The sequence below is a fragment of the Oncorhynchus tshawytscha genome, linkage group LG19, assembly GCF_018296145.1.
Source record: "Oncorhynchus tshawytscha isolate Ot180627B linkage group LG19, Otsh_v2.0, whole genome shotgun sequence".
NCBI classification, from domain to species: Eukaryota; Metazoa; Chordata; class Actinopteri; order Salmoniformes; family Salmonidae; genus Oncorhynchus; species Oncorhynchus tshawytscha.
Window position 1 is genome coordinate 8,441,339 of NC_056447.1, and position 17,990 is coordinate 8,459,328.

General features: G+C 40.8%; 1 protein-coding gene across 3 annotated transcripts in view; it reads right to left on the reverse strand.

Moving 5' to 3' along the window:
- ptpn9a (protein tyrosine phosphatase non-receptor type 9a) overlaps positions 1-3,010 on the reverse strand; it is a 39,267-nt gene extending 36,257 nt beyond the window's left edge. Inside the window, exons 1-2 of one of the 3 annotated variants that reach the window (XM_042301341.1) lie at positions 2,090-2,220; positions 1,179-1,219 (exon numbers count right to left, since the gene is read on the reverse strand). Coding sequence is in view for 1 of the 3 variants with exons in the window: in XM_042301339.1 (XP_042157273.1) it covers positions 2,495-2,527 (33 nt within the window). In the remaining 2 variants the exon portion in view is untranslated. Of the gene's footprint in view, positions 1-1,178; positions 1,220-2,089; positions 2,227-2,494 lie in introns of those variants that run through there. The other 2 variants (XM_042301339.1, XM_042301340.1) reach the window with 2 other exon arrangements.
- Positions 3,011-17,990: the final 14,980 nt, after the last annotated feature.

Sequence of the window (17,990 nt, forward strand, 5' to 3'; positions counted from 1 at the left end):
GCCTGTAAGTAAGCATTTCACTGTTAGTCTCCACCTGTTGTTTACAAAGCGTGTGACAAAAAAAAGGCATAAATACATTTTTTGGTCATTTAGAAAATTCAGCATTTGTATATAAAACCACAAATCTAAATACTCAAACAACGGACCTAAAACCTGTCTAGGGTACTGACAAACAGCCAGGCAGGTGTTATAAATGTCCCAGATGTGTTTTTGGGTGAACTTCGCCTTTAAAAACATCTTTCCATACACAAACAAGGTACAAGAGTAGTGAATTGATGTTGGCTTCAGCTGAAAGCTAGCAAGGAAAGCTATTGGTATCTTCTCCCCATTGTATGCAGTGTTCTAACCTGTACTCAACATCGTTTTGGGAACAGTCAGAAATTAACAGTCAACATTTCTACATGCCATGTTGCATTATTCAAGTGTTTTAACTTCTGTGCAGCATAAGTGGCGATGCAGTAGAGACTCCCAGTGAGATCAGTGGTTCCTCATGGCAGGCTACAGCTAGCAATGAGTAAGTAGCACAGGCAGGCAAGAGGAGGCATGAATGGTGTACTCGCACTATAAAAGGATCAGCTGTGCTGATTGATTTGAGAGGATCAAGTCTGACGCCACAAGAAACCGTTTTGAAGAACTACAGAAATGTTGGTATACCGTGCATCACTACTAGGATATACAGGCCAGAATCTAAAAGAAACCAGCCAGGACTTATAGTCTTGCCAAATGTATGAGCTGTTAAATTTAGAAATGTTCATATGTAACATGATTATTGCTGAGGCACTTCGACATTAGCCATATGTGGAGAGTGCCATCCTATTCCGTTCAGTCCCATTTGGCACAAGTCGATCCTAACAGGAAGTCTCGTGCGTCATTCTCTCTATCCCCCACTCGCTCTTTCTTCCTGTTAAGCTTCCTGGGAGCCGACTGACTGACTGCCTGCCCCCTCCCCCAACATACACACACACACAAAGTATCCCCACAACAGCAGCATCACTCCAGTGGAAATGTTTTTAACAGCTGCCTATAAGTGAAGTTCCACCATACTAGCAGGCCCCCAGAGGCCTCCTGTTACAACCGGACATAACCAGACCGAGGTTCTAATAACCCAGCCTACAGGCGTTCAGCCCTCCACCATGGCTGGGCCCGCAGAGGAAATGAAGTCCCCAGATAAGACTTACTGCCTGCCGGCCAGATGAGCCACGGGGAATGGGATTAGGGCCTGGAAAGTGTAAAAGGCATCATTAGCAACAGGCTGGAAAAAGGGACATCAGCCTTTATAGCATACCCGCTCCTTTTTATGCTGTGGATAAATGTTAATCATATGGACAATACCACTCTATCATTATATAATCAGTTCCCTGCCTTATAAGCCCTGTTTTTGTTTTTTTAATACAGGGGCAACAGCTTGGCATGGATATATTGACCTGTACTAGCCATATTGTTGTTGTGTGGCATGGGATGTGTGGGCTAAGTGCATCAATGCAAATATAAAGTGTGTGCACAAATCATTGCTTTTGAGATTCTTGCCGTTATTTAATTTAACTAGGCAAGTCATTTAAGAAGAAATCAATATTTACAATGACAACCCACTGTTCGTAGGCAAACTGCCTTGTTCAGGGGCAGAACGAAGATTTGTACCTTTTCAGCTCGGGGATACGAACTAGCAACATGACGGTTACTGGACCAATACTCTAACCACTACCTGCCGCCCCTTATACTGTTCGTTTGTAATGCTTTAGCATTTGATAGACTGTCTACATTCGCGGAAATAAAGTTTCAAGTGTGTTTTTCACTAGCTATGATACATCATAAACAATCCATTGTAATATTTTGAATTTTCCTGTTAGAAGCATCGCCAACGTATGCGACAATGTAAAGGCCTGTGCCATAAATGTACACAATGTTTGTAATTGGGTTGCCTGCGTCGCAACAATTTAACCATTTAAGAGCATAACTTGCAGTGGTGTAGGTAGCCTACAGAGTCAGACATTAAGGTCGTTGTAATTACATTTTCCCTTTAAGGTCAGAACTGCAGGGTGCCGTGATCAGGACACCGCGGAGTCGGCGGGTGATGGCTCGTTAAACGTACCTGAATCCAGGGATGGGGAGAGGGCGCTGTACTCCTAATTATACATTGAGAACAATTAAATACTGCTAGATTTTAATTAAAACTTCAATTGTCTTCAGCAATGCATTCTAGGCTAGCTAATGCTAAAGCAAACCGTTTGGATTCGACAACACTTCCGGTTACTCACGCCAATGCGTGGCGTCGTATTTTCATGGAATCCAATGGCCTGCTACAGTAACGGTAGGCTCGTATTAACAGTAAATTACTGGGCTAGCATACTGTACCACACCATTCAGACTAGAGAGAAAAAATGAACGGATTCTGGCTATGGTAGGCTACCTGGAATGCAACTTACTTGACACACAACAATAGGATTTCTTACCGCGGTATGGATGATCAAATATTTTGCATTGTTTTCAAAATTACCTGTTCTTCCTCCGCTGACAAACTGGCTGCCATTCTTCAGTCTCGTTCTTGAGATTTTGACACCTTAATTCTTCAACTTGGTGGCCTTTTTCCCCTTATTTTTCGTAAAGGTAAACGACGACAGTTCTATCCTCGTACCGGGCAGTACATCAACCGGGTTTGCCTAGGTTACTGGCATTTCACAAAACTGAAATGTTCCTCATATAGAAATGGAAAGCTTATACTGTTTTTGTTCGTCTGGCCTGTTTGAGTCGAATAAGAAATTATGGAATCTTCCATCAAAATACTCATGCATGAGCGAAAATCGCAGTTGTGTCAAATCTTCTCGAGTACTGAAGAAATTAGTCCTCAACAGTTTGGCGTTTCTCTGGGACGAATCGCAGTTGATCGAATTTGACCCATTTGTCCAGCCAGTAAAGTCACCCACCTTTGCTAAGAATCAAGAGTAAAGTCAAAAGGCATGGTGTTCAATCTTTTATTCTCTACGTACGTCGCCTGGACTACTATTCTGCCAGCAGCACTAATGACGTCACTTTTCTATGGTAATGAGAAACCTTCAAAATAAAAGCCTGTATTTCAAAACATTGCGATGTGGATAACTCTTTCAAAAGATTGGTGCTTATAACCAACATTTAAGAAGGAATTTATGTGTGTGTATGTGTATATATACACGTGTTTAAAAAAAAAAAGAAGATTATATACAGACCACTAATTGAAAAAATACTATGTTCAGGCTGGTATGTTGACAATATTGGGGTTATAGTGAACATAAAGTGTTTATTGCGATGATTGAGTTGATTGAATTTTACAATAAAATGTATTTATAACGCCCTTTTTACATCAGCAGATGTCACAAAGTGCTTATCCAGAAACCCAGCTTAAAACCCCAAACAGCAAGCAATGCAGATGTAGACGCATGGTGTCAAGAAAAATTCCCTAGAAAAGGCAGGAACTTAAAAATAAACAAATGGAGCAGGCTCTGAGGGGTGTCCAGTCCTCTTCTGGCTGTGCCAGGTGGAGATTATAAGAGTACATGGCCAATAAGTTCTTCAAGATGTTCAAACGATCATAGATGACCAGCAGGGTCAAATAATGGTTGTAGAGGGTGCAACAGGTCAGCACCACAGGTGTAAATGTCAGTTGGCTTTTCATAGCCAAATATTCAGAGGTCGAGACAGCAGGTGCAGTAGAGAGTAGAGAGGGAGACAGAGAAGGTCGAAAACAGCAGGTCTGGGACAAGGTAGCACGTCCAGTGAACAGGTCAGGGTTCCATAGCACATTCTTGATCAGCAGCACGACCAGGTGGACTGGGGACGGGGACAGCCAGGAGTCATCAGGCCAGGTAGACCTGAGGCATGGACCTAGGGCTCAGGTCCTCCGGGAGGAGAGAAAGAGAGAGAGAGGGGAGAATTAGAGGGAGCACACAAAGACCGCTACTTCGATGCAGACAAGAAGGACAGATAGGACAGACTGACCATAGCCCTCCAAGTGGGGTTGGGAGTACTCAGTAGGGTCTGTAGAATCCTACTGAGGGGGGGAGGCAATTTAATCAATTTTAGAATTAAGGCTGTAACAAAATTTGGAAAAAGTCAAGGTCTGAGTACTTTCCGACGGCACTGTGTTGCTTATATATATATATATATATAGTTAGCAGTATACAGTAAAGTCATAGGCCTATTAAACTTTTTTCAAAAACAAGAGTATGTACCAGTTATATTGTGGTGATTATCAAGGTCAATGATGTTATTTTCTGTACAGTTTTAAAATGCATTACAAGAGACCGTCTGCTGTATTCTTCGAGCGTAAAAGTTTTCAACGAATTTCCACTCTAACTCATAAAATAGTCTCTCATGCCATTGTGATAGTGTATTCACATTGCACTCTGTCTTTAGAGAACAATCACACATTTACACCACAACGACTACCGTCTGATAGTTTTCTAAAATGGGGGCACCGATGGCAAAAAAAATCATAGTTTAGTGTCACATTTACCACAAATCCATGCATTGCCAGAGACTAATGCCAGGTATTTCTGAATTGGAAGTAGTGTATCCACTCTTTCATACTGGCTACAGGAATCCATCACAAGATCTAAAGTAATGCAATTACTACTACATGTTGCATATCTATGGCTATAACTTTCCAATGTGACTAAGTTCTTTGGCCCTATAACATGCTTAAAACCCCACCAGTTGTGGGATGTTCTAGGCACATTTGGCATAACTGCTTTGCTGTCACAAAACCAACTGTAACTCTCTTCTGGCCTGTCTACCTTCACAAGTAATGCAATAGGAGCATGGATGACATTAGGGCTGACATTAGAGCTTGACCATTGAAAGCCGTTAGCAGTAATACAGTCATTTGTCATGTGGCCAGCGACACACTGTACTATTCAGTGCCCCATGAAATGACACCATACATACACTGAGTGTACCAAACATTAGGAACACCTTTCTAATATCGGTCAGTCTGTCATGGAAAGAGCAGGTGTTTCTAATGTTTTGTATACTTAGTGTAGATTCTACTCCCAACCCCACTTTTACTTTGGCAAAGAGTTTTTAAAACTTTCTATAAGCAAATATGTCATTTATAGACTTACAGTGTATTGCGTTGGGACCACTGGAATGGGTGGAGTAAAAAGTGCTGCTGGGTATGTAGACCTAAGTCCCCCAATAAATACAACATATATAGATTCCACAGGCCCTACTGAGTAATCCTAACCCCAAATTTACATTGGCACATAGAGTAGTTCTTTCTCAATAAGCCAATATGTAATTCTTATGCAGTGCATTCAATTCCAGTGGGTGGAATAAGGAGTCATTAGCATTCTGTATTAAACCTGTTGCCCAGCACATTAGACCAATTTAAGTTTTGTAGACAGTATTGAGTAATTCCAATGACATATATTTGTATATGTGGCACTGTCATAGGATGCCACCTTTCCAACATGTCAGTTTGTCAAATGTCTGCCCTTCTAGAGCTGCTCTGGTCAACTGTAAGTGCTGTTATTGTGAAGTGGAAACCTCTAGGAGCAACAATGGCTGAAGTGGTAAGCCACACAAGCTCACAGAAACGGGACCGCAGAGTGCTGAAGCGCATAGAGTGTAAAAATCATTTGTCCTCGGTTACAACACTCACTACCGAGTTCCAAACTGCCTCTGGAAACAACGTCAGCACAAGAACTGTTGGTCGAGCAGCTGCACACAAGCCTAAGATCACCATGCGCAATGCCAAGCGTAAGCTGGAGTGGTGTAAAGCTCGCCTCCATTGGACTCTGGAGCAGTCGAAACGCGTTCTCTGAATCGCACTTCACCATCTGGCATTCCGACAGACAAATCTGGGTTTGGCGGATGCCAGGAAAACACTACCTGCCCGAATGCATAGTGCCAAATGTTAAGTTTGGTGGAGGAATAATGGTCTGGGGCTGTTTTTCACGGTTCGGGCTAGGCCCCTAAGTTTCAGTGAAGGGAAATCTTAACGCTACAGCATACAATGACATTCTAGATGATTCTGTGCCTTCAACTTTGTGGCAACAGTTATGTTTCAGCATGACAATGCCTCCGTCCACACAGAAGTGGTTTGTCGAGATCGGTGTGGAAGAACTTGACTGGCTGCACAGAGCTTTGACCTCAACCCCATTGAACACATTTGGGATGAACCGGATCCAACTGCAAGCTTAATCGCCCAACATCAGTGCCCGACCTCACTAATGCTCGTGGCTGGATGGAAGCAAGTCCCCACAGCTATGTTCCAACATTTAGTGAAAATCCTTCCCAGGAGAGTGGAGGCTGTTATAACAGCGAAGGGGGGACCAACTCCTTAATAATTCCCATGATTTTGGAATGAGTTGTTCGACGAGCAGGTGTCGTTGTTGTGTATTTATCGGAATATCCTGCTGCCAGGAGAACGGTAATGTCGCCTGGTGAGGCACAGACTCTTAGATATAACAACTCAACCCTCATGTGGCCACAAGGAAGGACAGTTAAACCTTTGAACTCCTAGAATTAAAAAGATATTGGAAACTTTAACATTCTAATCAGAAGATAGCCTACCTATACAATTGGATTTAAGAGCATTTAGGTACAAATTCTCTTTGTGACAATCACTACCAGTCAGTAGGAAGATGTCTACATGTAGGCCTAGGCCAATATGCTTGAATTGAGCGATCCATTGCATTTAGAAGTCAAGAGACAGGCCCCACATTCTCCCATGTAGTGGAAAGCAATGCATTTTGGGAAACTGCAATGAAGGATCCCAAATTGTCAGATAGAACACATGGAAGCCTTAAAGTGCAGTTCTGCAACTTTTCATCCTCATATTTATTATTTCCAACACAAAACCAGTGTCTGCATACAGTACCAGTCAAATGTCGACACATGTCTACTCATTCCATTTTTTGTCATTTAAAATTAAAACTATTTTCTACATTGTACAATAGTAGTGAAGACATCAGAACTATGAAATAACACATATGGAATCATGTTGTAACCAAAAAAAGTGTTAAACAAATCTAAATATATTTTATATTTGAGATTCTTCAAAGTAACTACCCTTTGCCCTGATGACAGCTTTGCACACTCTTGGCATTCTCTCAACCAGCTTCACACTGGAATGCTTTTCCAACGTTCTTGAAGGTGTTTCCACATATGCTGAACACTTATTGTCTGCTTTTCCCCTATTCTGCGGTCCAACTCATCCCAAACGGGTTGAGGTTGGGTGACTGTGGAGGCCCGGTCATCTGATGCAGCACTTCATTTACTCACCTTCAAAAAAATATTTGGATTTGTTTTACACTTTTTTGGTTACTACATGATTCCATATGTGTTATTTCATAGTTTAAGTCTTCACTTATTATTATTTTTTTCTCCACCTTTATTTAACCAGGTAGGCTAGTTGAGAACAAGTTCTTATTTACAACTGCGACCTGGCCAAGATAAAGCAAAGCAGGGCAACACAAACAACAACACAGAGTTACACATGGAATAAACAAACACTCAGTCAATAATACAATCGAAAAAGTCTATATACAGTGTGTGCAAAGGAGGTAGGATAAGGGAGGCAATAAATATGCCATAGTGGCAAAATAATAGATGTGCAGAAGATGAATGTGCAAGTAGAGATACTAGGGCGCAAAGGAGCAAAAATAAATAAATAAATAACAGTATAGGGATGAGGTAGTTGGATGGGCTATTTACAGATGGGCTATGTAAAGGTGCAGTGATCTGTGAGTTGCTCTGACAGCTTTTGCTTTAAAGTTAGTGAGGGAGATATGAGTCTCCAGCTTCAGTGATTTTTGCAGTTCATTCCAGTCATTGGCAGCAGAGAACTGGAAGGAAAGGCGGCCAAATGAGGAATTGGCTTTGGGGGTGACCAGTGAAATATACCTGCTGGAGCGCATGCTACGGGTGGGTGCTGCTATGGTGACCAGTGAGTTGAGATAAGGCAGGGCTTTACCTAGCAAAGACTTGTAGATGACCTGGAGCCAGTGGGTTTGGCGATGAATATGAAGCGAGGGCCAGCCAACGAGAGCATACAGGTCGCAGTGGTGGGTAGTATATGGGGCTTTAGTGACAAAACGGATTGCACTGTGATAGACTGCATCCAATTTGCTGGGTAGAGTGTTGGAGGCTATTTTGTAAATGACATCGCCGAAGTTAAGGATCGGTAGGATAGTCAGTTTTACGAGGGTATGTTTGGCAGCATGAGTGAAGGATGCTTTGTTGCGAAATAGGAAGCTGATTCTAGATTTAATTTTTGATTGGAGATGCTTAATGTGAGTCTGGGAGCAGAGTTTACAGTCTACAATGTAGAAAATAGTCAAAAGAAAGAAATAAAGAAAAACCTTGGAATGAGTAGGTGTCCAATCTTTTGCCTTGTACTGTATGTGAAAATGGCACGTTTCTATGATCTGTAGTTAAAAAGAAGAAAATCTGTGATTTTCAAAACCTGCAACAAGTTTCTAGCCAGATAGAGGATATTTGTGTACTCCCAACATCACCTCAAATCTCATAGTGTTTGAAAATCACCTTTAAAAATGTTTTAACTTTTGGTGATGTCATCGGGTAGAACCCACATGAAAAATACTATAGTACACTATGGTCTAAATACCATAGTAGTCCTATGTTTATATACTATAGGATTCGTATTGTTTTCGCAGACTTTTCTCTGGTATTCACTGTAGTGTTTTTGCGGACACGACTAATATATTATAGTATTCACTGTAGTGTTTTTGTGGACATGACTGTAGTATACTGTAGTTTTTACACAGACATGACTAGTATACTATAGTATTCCCTGTAGAGTCCCTGTGACTTTACTGTAGTATAGTATTCACTGTAGTGTTTTTGCGGACATGACTGTAGTATTCACTGTAGTGTTTTTGCCGACATGACAAGTACACTATAGTATTTACTGTAGTGTTTTTGCGGACATGTCTGTAGTATACTGTAGTATTTACTGTACTAGTGTTTTTGCAGACATGACTGTAGTATACTATAGTATTCAATGTAGTGTTTTTGCGTCCATCACTAGTATGCTATAGTATTCACTGTAGTGTTTTTGCGGACATGATGGTAAAACCAGCCAACTAGTGTGAGCTAAAATGGCACAACTACCAGACTTCTCCAGTTACTGTTTAATGAGGGGAACACTTCAACCAGAACATAAGAAAAAGGTTTGTGACAGGCCACCTATTGAGTTGGGTCAGCAGTTTTGAGCAATCCAATGGACCAGACAAAACCTTAGCAAAAATTTAAAAATTGTATTGGAGGGCACTGCCAATCAACTTCCTGGACCTCAAACCAGCAAAACCTCTACAAACAAACGGACATTATTGCAGTGGCTTTACATAATGAACATCTTGAATGTTGTCCTACATGAATAAACTCACTGGTTAAACTGAACACATACCATTAAGAACAATCAACCACACCCCAAACATCTCTTCAAGAAAGCATGGTCACAAAATGGTTGCTCACAGAAATAAAGCAACAGCAACAGCACCACTGCCATATAGCATATACACCCAAAGGACCTTTCAGGTACTACACTTTCACCTGGACATGGCCACGGGGTGCTTTATTACATTTCCTGTATGTCCTCCCTAACAAGGGTGCCCAGGGAAACACTGACCAAAACTTTGGTTTCTAGCCTGTCACACAATATTGTTCAGTTACATGATTGTTTAGGTGATGTTTAGGTGAGGTTATGGTGATGCCCATCTACTGTGGGATTCCACAGGTAGCCTAGTGGTTAGAGTGTTGGGCCAGTGAATGAAAGGTTGCTAGACTGAATCCCCAAGCTGACAAGGTAAATATCTGGCGTTCTGCCTCTGAACAAGGCAGTTAACCCACTGCTCCTAGGCCGTCATTGTAAATAAGAATTTGTTCTTAACTGACTTGCCTGGTTCAATAAATCTAAATTAAGAGCAGGCAGAGATGCAGTTCAGTTTAAGAGTCTTTATAGATTCAGTAATGGCGATACATGGCAGGGAATGATTGACAGTTGTTGACTTGAGACTCTATTTGAATTCAAACTTGGTTGGCTTGGTATATAGTATGGTTTATCCAAAAGGAGACACGGACAGTTGCAAATAATAGCGGCAATAACAGCAATTAACGTACATAATTCATTGGCTGTAAATGGTAGGGATGGGAAACCGAGGCTTTCTGAAAGTTTCAGTGCTTTCACCAAATTGTGCTGTAAATTGGTTCATTACCTGTTCACAATGCACATTCGTGACATCTGCTGGTTAGCAATAAATAGCCGTGTGTGATTATCAGAGACGTTTTTTTCCTCTCCACTGTTTTCATAAAGAATTCTGTGGCACAACGGTAACTTGTTGGCTTTAGTAGCCTATGATAATTTTTAATACCAGGTTTGCATTTTACAATACGTTGACTATTTTAATAAAAACAGAATCTATGGCATTATTTTGCATGCTTAAGACAAACTTACACTATACTAAATACAACTATTTATTTGAACAACAGTGCAGAAAGTGTGGTTTCACATTTTTTTAAATTGTGTAAATAGTGTGTCTAACTGTATTCGACCTCTTACCCTAATTTCCCTGAATGTTCCCTACTCTACCTGCTAAACTACCTGTCAGGTGAAACTACTGTACATGTACAAAATTCTAGCTACATTTGTAAGTACGGTGTCCAGTAGAGGTCTGTGTTTGAAAGCAGTTTAGAATCAAAGAAAGCACCAGAACCATAGCGAAATCAGTGGGATCTCGCATTTTGCAACACACGGTTTGAAAAAGCATGTAAACAAACGATGCTTGGCACACATGTATTTGGGGAGTTTCTCCCATTCTTCTCTGAAGATCTTCTCAAGCTCTCTCAGGTTGGATGGGGAGCGTCGCTGCACAGCTATTTTCAGGTCTCTCAAGAGATGTTCGATCTGGTTCAAGTCCGGGCTCTGGCTGGGCCACTCAAGGACATTCAGAAACTTGTCCTGAAGCCACTCCAGCATTGTCTTGGCTGTGTGCTTAGGGTCTTAGGGTCATTGTCCTGTTGGAAGGTGAATCTTCGCCCCCAGTCTGAGGCCCTGAGCGCTCTATAGAAGGTTTTCATCAAGGATCTCTCTGTACTTTTCTCCATTAATCTTTCCCTTGATCCTTTCCAGTCTCCCAGTACCTACCGCTGAGAAACATCCCCACAGCATGATGCTTTCACCACCACGCTACACCGTAGGGATGGTGCAGGGTTTCATCCAGATGTGACGCTTGGCCTTCAGGCCGACCAGAGAATCGAGTTTCTCATGGTCTGAGAGTCCTTTAGGTGCTTTTTGGCAAACTCCAAGCGGGCTACCATTTACTGAAGAGTGTCTTCCGTCTGGCCACTCTACCATAAAGGCCTGATTGGTGGATCGCTGCAGAGATGGTTGTCCTTCTGGAAGTTTCTCCATAGAGGAACTCTGGAGCTCTGTCAGAATTACCATTGGTTTCTTGGTCTCCTCCTTGATCAAGGCCCTTCTCCCCCGATTGCTCAGTTTGGCCAGACATCCAGCTGTAGGAAGAGTCTTGGTGGTTCCAAACTTCTTCCATTTAAGATTGATGGAAGCCACTGTGTTCTTTGGAACCGTCAATGCTGCAGACATTTTTTGATAGCCTTTACCAGATCTGTGCCTCGACACAATCCTGTCTCTGAGCTCTACGGACAATTCCTTTGACCTCACAGCAAATTGTATTAGTCACATACGCCGAATACAACAGGTGTAGACCTTACAGTGAAATGCTTACTTATGAGCCCATAACCTACAATGCAGTTTTTTTTTAAATAAACAAATATGAATAAGAATGGCTGGGTTTTTGCTATGACATTCACTGTCAACTATAAGACCTTATAAAGACAGGTGTGTGCCTTTCCAAATCATGTCCAATCAATTTAATTTACTACAGGTGGACTCCAATCAAGTTGTGAAACATCTCAAGGATGATCAATGGAAACAGGATGCACCTGAGCTCAATTTCAAGTCTCATAGCAAAGGGTCTGAGTACCTATTTATATAAGGTATCTGTTTTCTATTTTTAATAAATTTGCAAACATTTCTAAAAACCGGTTTTAACTTTGTCATTATGTGGTATGTGTTGTAGATTGATTTTTAAAAATTGAATCCATTTTAGAATAAGGCTGTAACATAACAAAATGTGTAAAAAGTTAAGGGGTCTTAATACTTTCCGAATGCATTGTATAGTGGTTGTGGACTGTTTATATATCATGTTGTGAGCTACATAGTTGGTTTTGCTGTTTTTCTTATTCACACTTGACAGTAATGACAGTCACTTTATCCTTCTTGTTTTAGTTTGTCATATACTCTTTGGAGGCTAGACCATCAAGACATTTACCTAACCTTGTGTTGTGTAGTGTAGTGGCCTTTCACTGAGGACTTTTCTGCTATGGTAAAACAATGTAATACACAGGTGAAAAGTGTGATGAAAGGGTCAATAAGAGAAAAAACACAAAGTAAAACCCCACTAGCATGTGAATGAAGAAATAAGTCAAAAAGAAACTTTTTTTTTTTTAAACAGTAAATTACTCATCACCCTAATGTGTGAATAAGAAAAGCACACAACGCCGTTTTTTGGGGTGAGACGGAGGGCACTGATCGATGGTCCTGTGAAAGTACATTGTCATGTCCCTGACTAACGGGACACATTGATCAACAGCAAAATACACCATACATGACTGCTGATGTTTCTGTAACTCCTGCTGACTTTTCTTTGTTTCATCCACCCGCTGCATAATGTCAGTGTCCAAAGGATCCTTAGCAGTCTTCCTCTTACGGCCAATGGAGCTCGGTCAGGGCGATGGGGCCGATGTTGATGGAGTTGCAGGGCAGAGAGCACCTGGTACGTTGAGTGTTGGTGCGAAGGGCCTGGGAGGTGAGGAACCATGCTGGGTAGATGATGAACCAAAGGGCGATTAACCACCTGTAGATGGATCCTATGGACTCAGCTTTGTCTCTAGGCAGTCTAAAACACCATCCCCCTTCAACACAAAGTAGATGAATACATTGCAAGCAATCTCAAAACATCTCCATGGGCTCCTTTTGAGTTAAAATGCTTACTCAAAAGAACAGATTTCCTAAACATCTCAATCTATTTAGCACACACGCGCCAGAGGGGATGGCCTCCGTTTTACTGGATCTTGACCAATTGTGCTATTTTGTGTGTTTTTGCACAGATCCTAACTTTTGTTTTTACATAACGTTTCAGACATTGTTTCATAATAAAAGATCTTCTGGACATCAAAACAGAGATTAATAACCTCGATTTGGATGAGGACTTCTATTTCAACAAATTGGACGCAAAGGACATAATGCTCATCCCAGAGCAGGCCCAAATCCCCGAACCTCGGAGGAGGTGGAGCTATAGAAGGAGGTGGAGCTATAGAAGTCACCGTGGAGGAGGAGGTGGAGCTATAGAAGTCACCGTGCGGGATATCTAACAAGACTGCGATGGAGAGTGGATAAGTTGCCATTACCTCCCGTTCTATTGGCGAACGTGCAATCAAAACAAACTGGATGAGCTCTGTTCGAGACAATCCTATCAACATGAACTATAATATCCTATGTTTCACCAAGCTGAACAAGTACATGGAACATATAAATCTAGCTGATTTTTCTGTATATCGGCAGTACAGAACAGCTGCGTCCAGTAAGTTGAGTGGAGGGGGTGTGTGTCTCTGTCATCGAGAGTTGGTGCGCAATCTCTAATAATAAGGAAGTCTCGAGCTCTTGATCACCTGAGCTAGAATACCTCATGATAAGCTGTAGACCACACTATTTACCAAGAGAGTTTATCTATTTTTCGTAGCCATCTATTTACTACCACACACAGATGCTGGCACTAAGACCGCGCTCAACGAGCTGTATATGGCCATAAGCAAACAAGAAAATGCTCACCTAGTGGCTCGGGAAGTTAATGCAGGGAAACTGAAACCCATTTTACTTCATGTCTCCTGTGCAACTAGAGGCAAAAACAACCTATAGATCACCTCTACTCTACAGACAGAGACGCATACAAAGTTCTCCCTCGCCCTCCGTTTGGCAAATCTGACCATAACTCCATCCTCTGAATTCATGTTTAAAAGCAAAAACTCAAACAGGAGGTAACTTTGATGTGCTCAATAAAAAAGTGGTCCGATGTAGTGGATGTTAATGTACTGGACTGCTTCGCTAGCACAGATTGGAATATGTTCCCTGATTCATCAGTTGGCAGTTTACCACATCAGTCACCGGCGTCATTAATAAGTGCATCAACGACCAGAAGCCATGGATTAGAATAAAATCAATCAAGGGATACGACAGTGTGGAGTAGTATTCTACAGTATACTACACAATTCTATAGAAAGCACTACATGATCGAGGGGGAACCTCAAAGGAAATCCCTGGCCTGTGCTCCCCAAGGACAGCAAGTTCAAATCAAAACAGCATCGACTAAGCTAGCAGCTAGCAGTCAAATTGAGCAAAAAAATCTAAAAGTAAGAACTACATGATCGAGGGATACTTCACTATAGAATTCTCCAGTATACTACACAATTCTATAGTAAGCACGACTACACGATTGAGGGATACGAAACTACAGTGCGTAGTATTGAATTCTCCAATATAGGTTCTAAATAAAGAGTAAAAACACAGACTATTAGTAAAGCTCAAACCACGTTTATTCAACCACTTGGTCAGACAGCTGAACAGACAAAGACATTCACAAAAGCATTGGTATTTAACCCTTCCTCCTATACTGAGTTTCCACCTTAAATCTGGATAGCCAATACATCTCTGTTGCTAGACAGAACTTTAGTGATATTTGTTCTTCCTCACTTCATCTGACCTGACCTCAGCCCAAATTCCTCTCTCTTCCCCAACTCATGGCTGTCCTGTAGACTTGTACCAGACTGTGGCCCTTCTCCTTCCCATAGGATCCCTGATGTCTAACAATTCCCCTTTCTCCCTCAGTGACATGAATAAGGATATTTCATATTTTCAAGTTTAGAAGTCAGTTTAGAAGTCAGTGCAAACAGTGCACTACTTGACCGAGGGATATTACAGTGTGTAGTATAGACTTCTCCAGTATACTAAAACATTTGAAAGTACTACACATGATCAACCGATAGTACAGTGTGTAGTATTATAGTATTCTACAGTTTTCTACAGCATTCTATAATAAGTCATATAGTATTCTATAATAAGATGGAGTATTTTTGTGTGGGAACTTTATTTTTTTCTACAAAACGTAGAAATGATCACTTTTCACATGTGTAGACATTGGTCATGTGCTGGAGATAATGAAAATGAGCTCGAAAAGTGGTGAAGTTACCCTTTTAATAATAGCTGATAAAATCTGTGTTCAGGTTAACTGGACTGACTTGCAATGGCTTGTGTGAGCACCTGTATATTTACCATGACTACTACTACTGCCAATGTGTATATTGGAAGGTACAATAATGATTTGACACATTATTCATGGTTTAAATGAAGAAACCTCAGAATATATGTAAATAATGAAGTGTGAGAAAGTCAATGTTGGAAACCAAGGTAACAGGGACTGGACAACAATAGATTTGTCATTTGGACAACTTGATTGACAGGCCCTCAAATCACCTACCTTCCATGTCAGCACTGACAAAAAGAGCTCCTTGAAACGTGGCACCATCCATACATTGACATATGGTGGTGGCAGCATCATGCTGTGGGGATGTTTTTCAGCAGCAGGGACAGGGAGACTAGTCAGGATGAAGGGAAAGATGAACGGAGCAAAGTACAGAGAGATCCTTGATGAAAACCTGCTCCAGGGCGCTCAGGACCTCAGACTGGGGGCGAAGGTTCACCTTCCAACAGGACAACAACCTGTTGTCATGTTATAACCACTGTTTTTATCTGTAAAGCGCTACCATTATGATTGTAGTTAATAAAATAAAATCCTGTTTCAGTGTACAGAAATATATAGAGACAACTTGCTAACATGTGGACTACCACATTAGCTATCATCCTTTTTTTTCAATTTAAAGTTTAAAGTTTTCACATTTTTCAATCAACCAACAAAACACATTCCACATTCACAGATGTGACAAAATTAAACAATAATAATAAAAATGTCATTATTAAAAAAAATAATATATATATATATAAAACTAAATAAAAAAATCATTATAAAAAAAAATATATATATATATATATAAAAACTTGCAGCAGCACTATCAAGGTTCTTATCACTATCACTATCAAGGTCTATCAAACTTGGGCTGTCTCTTGCGGAAGTCACAAGTGAGCTTTTCAAGAGGGAGAAAGTCAACAATCTGGTCAATCCACATTTTAAATGTAGGAGAAGTATTAGAGGCCCACAATAGAAGAATACATTTGTTAGCAAAGTATGTAATAGTCATAAACACATTTTCTCTGTCAGGATCAAGAACAAAGTCCTGCTGGGCATTAAGATAGATAGATACACTGGGTCATATCAAACTGTACATCTAGTATTTCCTGTGCAGCAGTATGTATAGATTACCAAAATCTGTCAATCTTTCCACAGCTCCAAAATACATGCATATAGGTTCCACTTTCAGATGTACATATTTTACAGTTAGGAGAAATGTCTGTTTTCATTCTATGGAGTCTCATTGGAGTGTAATAAAATTTGTACAAAAATTTGGAATTAGATTCTTTCATTTTTACATTAGTAGAGGCGCAGTATACCCTGTCGCAAAACTCCACCCATAACTCATCACTGATAGTCAGACCAAGGTCCTTTTCCCAGATTATTTTCAAAGGAGTAAAGGTTGGAGCCTCCTTTCTCAGAAAGGAGTCTATAGATATAGGAGTATTTGCCTGATGGATTGTGCTGTAGCAAGAAGGGTTTCAACTTCATTCAGCTGAGCTCTAAACCTCCTCTTGGAAGTAAATGAGTAAATGACATGTCTAATTTGAAGATATATATAAAAAAAGGGATCTTGGCACATTGAATTCACTGCAGAGCTCTTGAAAGGATTTCAGTGTAGTGGTTTTCTGATTAAATAAGTCTGAAAAGGTCCTGATTCCTAGAGCATACCAAAGATTAAAGTTGGCATCACTCAGGGCTTTTGGCAAGTCTGGGTTGCATACTATAGGCGAGTGAGAACATTTTTGGGAGTAAATGCCCAGGTATTTCTTACAGTCCCTCCACGCTAGTAGGGTGCTGTAAATCACAAAGGTTTTGGCTATGTTGCCCACTTCACTAAAGTTATTCATGAATATAATTGAGCTTAGGGGCAATGAACCATAGGATTGGGCTTCTATCTGAATCCATGTTGACTCTTGTCTGTTTGTGATCCATGTTAGCATGTTGTGGATTTGGGCAGACCAGTAGTACAATTGAAGGTAAACCACCATCTCTAAACGTCACCTGTGTCCCTTTCACAGTTTGTTTTGAGATTAAAACTTCTACAAGACATGTTTTCACCTGAGAATTAAGCATACATATCCAACTTAGTTCTAATAGACTGTAACCATACAAGTACACACTAAATGGAAACTAAGGCTGTTTCAAACTATGCTGTGGAAGAGGGAAAGAGCTATTTTCTTGGAAGTGTTGTGATGATAGGTCATGCACTGAAGTTTGACCCTGAACTCTAGTTTCTAAAAGTGTCTGTGTGTCAATTAAAATGACCATGAGAGCGAGAACAAAAGGGTTGAAAAGTGTGGTTGTGAGCTGACAGGTACACATTGTTCCTGGAAAGCTGTATCGGGATGACTAATGCCTTAACACCACTCTAACCACAATGCCTCAGCTCTCTTCAGTCGTATTTTCACTGTGACGCGACTGTCTGACTGAGAAAAAAAGTTCTCTGTTGTTCCGTTAGCTAACTACCCTCTTCTGAGAACACTTGACTCTTCAAATATGTTGGTCACATGAGCGGAATTCATGCATAAGCTTTTGACCTTTCAAAACATTGAAAACACTTGCACAAGTATATATATATTTTTTTTTAACCAAAAGTGAGGCACTCTAGAA